This window comes from Brassica napus, chromosome A9 (genome assembly GCF_020379485.1).
Source record: "Brassica napus cultivar Da-Ae chromosome A9, Da-Ae, whole genome shotgun sequence".
In the NCBI taxonomy this organism is placed as follows: Eukaryota; Viridiplantae; Streptophyta; class Magnoliopsida; order Brassicales; family Brassicaceae; genus Brassica; species Brassica napus.
In genome coordinates this window covers 29,921,303-29,928,289 of record NC_063442.1, presented here as the reverse complement: position 1 = coordinate 29,928,289, position 6,987 = coordinate 29,921,303, and the positions used below count along the sequence as shown (strand labels likewise).

General features: G+C 26.9%; 1 protein-coding gene across 5 annotated transcripts; it reads left to right on the top strand.

Moving 5' to 3' along the window:
* Positions 1 to 4,198: 4,198 nt before the first annotated feature.
* LOC106347164 lies at positions 4,199 to 6,307 on the top strand. 5 transcript variants are annotated; one of them, XM_048740161.1, is made up of 7 exons: positions 4,199 to 4,754; positions 4,910 to 4,947; positions 5,032 to 5,122; positions 5,206 to 5,330; positions 5,407 to 5,553; positions 5,643 to 5,757; positions 5,844 to 6,307. In XM_048740161.1, exons 1-5 carry the CDS (start codon positions 4,603 to 4,605, stop codon positions 5,436 to 5,438), a joined length of 438 nt encoding a protein of 145 aa, XP_048596118.1. In that variant the 5' UTR covers positions 4,199 to 4,602; the 3' UTR covers positions 5,439 to 5,553; positions 5,643 to 5,757; positions 5,844 to 6,307. The 5 variants fall into 5 exon arrangements, 2 of the variants coding, with proteins under 2 accessions (XP_048596118.1, XP_048596119.1); XM_048740162.1 differs by having other exon boundaries at positions 4,239 to 4,754; positions 5,206 to 5,273; XR_007316329.1 differs by having other exon boundaries at positions 4,244 to 4,754; positions 4,847 to 4,947; positions 5,416 to 5,553.
* The last annotated feature ends 680 nt before the right edge of the window (positions 6,308 to 6,987 follow it).

Sequence of the window (6,987 nt, the reverse complement as noted above, 5' to 3'; positions counted from 1 at the left end):
ACTACATTAAACATATGTAAGATTACTATTTTTCACTTTAAAAAAAAGACGGCTTATCTCCATAATATAACATTACCGTTTTATAAAAAAAAAATTATATATAATTTCGAAAATAATAAATATATGAAAAACATACAACATAAAAATGGAAATACTACATTAAACATAAATATGTTTGACTATTTGTCCAAGTTCTTCTATTAAACATTGCCGTTTTACATTAAAAACAGAAAAATACGTAAAGATTTAAACATCTATCTTAAAATATAAAATATAGACATTAACTAAATATAAAGTATAAAAAAGAGAAATACTCAATATTTAAAAAAATAAATAATAAGTAAATATTATAAATATATAAATATACGAATTATATATACAATAATAAGTAAATGCACAATTTTTTAAAAATGGAAAGAGTATATTAAATATTAAACATCTATCTTAAAATGTAAAATATAGATATTAAGTAAATAGAAAATATAAGAAAAAGAAATACACAACTTAAAAACAATGGAAAAAGTATATTAAGATTTAAACATATATCTTAAAATGTAAACTATAGATATTACGCAAATAGAAAGTATAAGAAAAGGAAATACACAATTTTAAAAAATGGAAAAAGTACATTAGTATTTAAACATCTATCTTAAAATGTAAATCAATCTTAAAATATAAAATTATTAGTAAATAGAAAGTATAAGAAATAAAAATACACAATATAAAGAAAAATAAATAATAAGTAAATATATAATATAATCTCGAAAGATGACACATGACATTAAAATATAGTTTTACATTTTAATATTACTTATTTTCGAAAATTATAAAAAATATGTAAACATACAGCATTAAAAAAATGTAAAAACTACATTAAACATATGTAAGATTACTATTTTTCACTTAAAAAAAAGACGGTTTATCTCCATAATGTAACATTACCATTTTATAAAAAAAACAAAAAACATTATATATAATTTTGAAAATAATAAATATATGTAAAACTTACAACATAAAAATGGAAATACTACATTAAACATATGTAAGATTACCATTTTACATTTTTATTTTAAGAAAATAATATATAAACATACAACATAAAAAATGAAAAAACTACATTAAACATATGTAAGATTACCATTTTCATTTAAAAAAAAAGACGGCTTATCTCCATAATGTAACATTACTATTTTGTAAAAAAAAAATTATATATAATTTCGAAAATAATAAATAATATGTAAACATACAACATAAAAAATGGAAATACTACATTAAAGATATGTAAAATTATCATTTTACATTTAAAAATAACAATAATATGCAAACATACAACATAAAAAAATGGAAAAACTACATTAAACATATGTAAGATTACCATTGTTCACTAAAAAAAAAAGGGTTATCTTCATAATGTAACATTACCATTTTATTAAAAAAAGAAAAAAAAAACATAAATATAACTATTTGACTATTTGTCCAAGTTATTCTATTAAACATTGCCGTTTTACATTAAAAATGGAAAAATACGTAAAGATTTAAACATCTATCTTAAAATATAAAATATAGACATTAACTAAATATAAAGTATAAAAAAGAGAAATACTCAATATTTAAAAAAATAAATAATAAGTAAATATTATAAATATATAAATATACGAATTATATATACAATAATAAGTAAATGCACAATTTTTAAGAAATGGAAAGAGTACATTAAATATTAAACATCTATCTTAAAATGTAAAATATAGATATTAAGAAAATAGAAAGTATAAGAAAAGGAAATACACAATTTAAAAAAATGGAAAAAATACATTAGTATTTAAACATCTATCTTAAAATGTAAATCAATCTTAAAATATAAAATTATTAGTAAATAGAAAGTATAAGAAATAGAAATACACAATATAAAGAAAAATAAATAATAAGTAAATATATAATATAAGTGAATACCAAATTTAAAAAATGGGAAATTACATTAAGATTTAAAAATATATATTAAAATTTAAAATATAGATATTACGTAAATAGAAAGTAAAACAAATGGAAATATACAATTTAAAAAAATGAAAAACATACATTAAGATTTAAACATCTATCTTAAAATGTAAAATAGAGATACTAAGTAAATTAAAAGTACAAGAAATGGAAATACATATACATGAAAATAAATAATAATTAAATAATGTAAATATATAATATATGAATTATATATGTAATAATAAGTAAATACACAATTTTTTAAAAATGGAAAAAGTTAATCAAGCATTAAACATCTATCTTAAAATGTAAAATATATAATATAAGTGAATACACAATTTAAAAAATGGAAAAAGTACATTAATATTTAAATATCTATTTAAAAATATAAAATATAGATATTACGTAAATAAAAATATAAGAAATGGAAATAAACATTAAAAAAAATGGAAAAAGTACATTAAGATTTAAGCATCTATCTTTAAATGTACTTCTATCTTAAAATGGTAGTAAAATATATAAAAATGGAAATACCACATTAAACAAAAAAAAATGTATAGTTTTACATCAAGAAAGTCTCTATAAAACTCATTATTCCATCCACATCAACCTCACACTATTAAGGAAAATTTCAAAGCACTCGAACAAAAAAACGGTTTCACTATCAACTCTTGCCGTCTCAAAAACCTTTAATGACCTTGAATGAGATTTTTTTATAACAGCAAACTTTTTGTTAGGTGGATTCATTGTTGGGAAACCCGCAACTTCCAAAAGTCAAACTTATTCATGGGAATTGAATTGCTTTTCATAGACTCAAAGGTATTCTTACAGATATAAATTAATCTAATCTATAATTTTATTGTTAATATTCATACTAACTCTTTCATGATCAAACCATTTCAGTTAATAACCATTCAAGCGTTTATCCCGAAACACTTCCTTCCTCGCCGAATCAGGTATTGGTTCATGTTGGTTTAGTATTGTTTTTGGTTTACTAACCGGTTTAGGATGGTCCTATTGTAAATATAATTTAAGTTGGTTTAGCATATATTATTTTTAAAATAACTTAAATTAAATAATAATAATATTATGCATAAAATATAATTTTAGAGAGTTTTCAAATATAGTTTACAGAACATTATAGGTGATGAATTTAATTTATTAAATTCGTTTATTACTTAAAACTAAGTTTTAAAAAAAAACATACTGAGTTATACATATCAATGATGGATTGGTGAGTATAACATGAAGACAAAAATATAAATATCTGATTTTCAAGATAAGAAATTCAGCTTTTATTCAGATACTCAATATATAATATCTTAAATTATGTTTTAAAAAATATACATAATTTATATATATAGATTAATCTTCAAAACTTAAACTATTATATTATATATGAATAATGTTTTTAAATAAAAATAATTTCTGATTTAAAATAAAAATAAAAACAACAAATGTTTATTTTCAAATAATGGATGTAAATTACATTATACTATCATTTAACAAGTTTTAGATACGTTTTGATATATCATTATTTTTTATTTCCAGAAAACAATAAATTGTTAAACATCAATATCATCTAGGTTAAGTATACGAACAACAAAAATTCAAACATCACAAAAAATATTTACATAACCATTATAATACAATAATTTAATCAAAAATACAATTAAAAATATTAAAAAGAATAGTTATATACTTAATATTTGAAAATAAAAGATATTTTTGCTAAAATTATACTTACCTGGCCAAGGAGATCGACCATCTTTTTACGGATCATTCGAATGTTGAGCATGTGGTCGATCCAAAAATACTCTGCAGTTTAATAAAATCTCTAAAACATTTATTCCAACACTCAAAAGATAGTTTTGCTAAATATGATAACTAGATAGCCAATAAAATTACAAAAAAATATTTAAATAGTAAAAAATATGTTAATTTAACGTGTTAAAATTTAAAAATAAATTTTAATTATGACATGCATTTTAACATTTATATAAATATAAATCATAGCCTTAATATAAATAATTTAACAACTTAAATTAGAAAAAAATAAAAAACCCGGGCGTAGCTCGGGTTAATCCCTAGTCTTATATATAATGGGACACTTTCCTCTCTTTTGAGAGTGTCCACGTATGCAAGTTTTTAATGACAGTGGGCCCCGCATCAGTTTTGGTTTCCCGGTTGACTAATTTTAATTTGGTTTGATTATACGTGTTGTGGTTTGCTTAATACGGAGATGATGGGTTGGTCGGGGATTGTTTCTGTTTGGTCTGATTAAATGGTAAATCATGTAAACGCAGCGTTTCTTACTTTTCTCGATTAGGGCTTCATCCTTTTCATTCATCCACAGTTCACCTCGCCGTCTCCGTTTTCTTAATCTTCAGAGTTTCTTTTCTCATCTCTTGACATTCCTTCAAGTTCAATGTTTTCTTTAAATTCAGCAATAACGATTAAACTTTAAATCATTAAACTTTGTAACGATTTCGACCTCTTCGTTACTTCTCCGTCGAATCTATAAATAGGAGATGGTTGAGAGGTGGATGAACCTTTGCTATCACTTTCAGTCTATATTTTTTTGTCGAGCGTAGAGAGATTCTGAGAAAATGTCTTCCTCTGATGCCATTGTTGCACAAGCAGCCTTCGACGTTCTCCGGCTCGGTAGATCTGCCCAGTTCATTGTTGCTCTTCTGCTCCGTTTCTGGGACTCCAAAAACATCAAGAAGCATGGTGAATTCATGGGAGTCACTCTACTTCTCCTTGATGAGAAGGTATTTTAATAACACGCATTTTATTTTTGGATCATAGTTTTTTTCCTGACAACGCCCAATGATTTAAGTAAAATATTTATTTTGGTTTCCAGAACTTCGTGATCCATGGATTTCCTTGCTGCTCGCACCACCCACTACCGTCCATGTTTACGAAGTGGTTCCATCGTTAAAGTTTCACGCTTTGAACTCCCAGGTTTGTTTTGTATTTGTGTTGGGTTATTTTGTGTAAATTCTGCTGATTTGTTACTGAGATAGTAATCTGTTTATCACCTGTCAGATGTTGTTGGGAAAATTCATTTTGTCCAAGGTTCAGACCTTAAGGACGCTCAAGTGATGACTCGAGTTGTGGTCTGCTTCGTCATCGAACCGTAAGTCTACATTGCCGTGATCTATTAAACTCTTTAACATATTGCATCATTATAGTCATCATTTATTTCAATATGTATTACAGGACTGTTGTGGTGTATCTCTCTTTATGGGACGAAGCTGCAGCAATGTTTAGGGGCCTCATCAGCTCAGGTGATAGAACCCAGACTGTTATGGTGGTCACAACCGTGAATCCCAAAAAATTTGCAAGTTTGTTATATATGTTGAAAATGTTGTTTCGCTGGTTTTGTAGACTCATAATACACGAAATACTCATTATTTTCAGGTTTTGTAGACTTAGGATCGTTGAGGTCTTGAAGCATAACAACTGGTACTATGTCTCATGCACTGGGTGCAGCAGGAAACTAGACAAATCAGACCAGTCTCCCCATTGCAACCGCTGTGTTAATCTTAACGCCACGGGTGTTGTAAAGTAAGAAGTTTTTATAGCAAAATTGTATATGTATGATTATTAGATAGTATCCTACTCATACTGATCACTAATGTTACTCTTCACTACAGGTACCAAGTAGAAGTATAAGTTGATGATGCAAATGATAATGCCACTTTTGTGGTCTTCGACAGAGAAATGCTTCAACTCACTAACCTACCTGCAGCTGCTCTTACTCTAAATGAGGTGTGTTCTTACCTCCGACAATTTTTCCCGAAAATATTACATTGTAAAACAATTGCCAATCAACTCAATTCTTACATCCGCTGCAGATAAATAGTGGTGGCAGCGAGCAACTCCCACAATGCCATGCAAAATTTGCTGGAAAATATTTTCCAAATATGTGTGCCCCCGTTTACTTCCCCTCTAGACAACCCCACTTTCACTGTTCAACTCTTTTCCAGACTTCCAACCCCAAGGCAGCTCCATTTATTGAAAGGGAAATTGGCCAAGCATCTGCTTCTACCAGCACCGAAGTTGAAGGTCTAAAGGATGACACACATCCAGAGGGAGTTAAGGAAGAAGAGGTTGGCAATACACACACCCGTGAGTGAAGATACGAAGCTGCCACACCGTCGACCCAACCCTGCTCCTGTTTCTTTACAATATCAAATATTACTATGCATTTTCTATGTTTCACTTTTATATATTTTCCTTTTTTCCAGGTTTTTTAACAAGCCTTTTACGTACCTCTTCGGAGAACAACTATTTTATTAATTAAAAAGGGTTGACGTGATTTAGTGTTTTATGAGACAAAATGCAACCTGTTTTATTCACGTTGCCTTCGATTCCGTGTTCTTCTAAAGCATTCCTGGTACACTAGATTTCAATACATTTCACCCGTACTTTCATGTACATTAATTATATACTAATTTATGAAAACTACACACTCAATTACTCTGTCACCTTTTCTCCTTACGTTTCTTAATACACTACGACTCTATCACCTACAACATACATTCATATAGTTTTGCGTTGCTCAACAATGTATGAGACTTTGATTTTTAAACTACAACAATACATCCATTTGTCAACGTCCCCGCGCTTGCGCGGGGCTACGCACCTAGTAAATTTATAAATGAAATGCAACCAAAGTTTATGTCCTAGTTTTTAGTATTTTTTTGTAAATACCACGAAGTTCGGGATCGAATCCTGTAATCCTTCAAGTCCAAAACCACATCATGTAATATTTGTTTTATCTCAAGCGGTCACTCGAATTAAATACCTCTGATATAGTGGCCAAAGCAGAAATTTTTAGATGAGCTAATGACTTTTGGTTTAAAGTTTTTTGACACTTTACTAGTGGTAATTTAACAATTTATCATTCACATAAATGAAATAAAAATCAATGATTAACAAGATTTCTTATTAATTTAAAGAAAACTTGTAGTCTGCATAGAAACATATACACACCAT

Coding starts and splice junctions, on each gene's coding strand:
- LOC106347164 (XM_048740161.1), top strand. CDS start 4,603: ATGCCATTGTTGCACAAGCAGCCTTCGACGTTCTCCGGCTCGGTAGAT. Junction 4,755..4,909: donor TACTTCTCCTTGATGAGAAG/GTATTTTAATAA, acceptor ATGTTTACGAAG/TGGTTCCATCGTTAAAGTTT. Junction 5,123..5,205: donor GTCTGCTTCGTCATCGAACC/GTAAGTCTACAT, acceptor TATGTATTACAG/GACTGTTGTGGTGTATCTCT.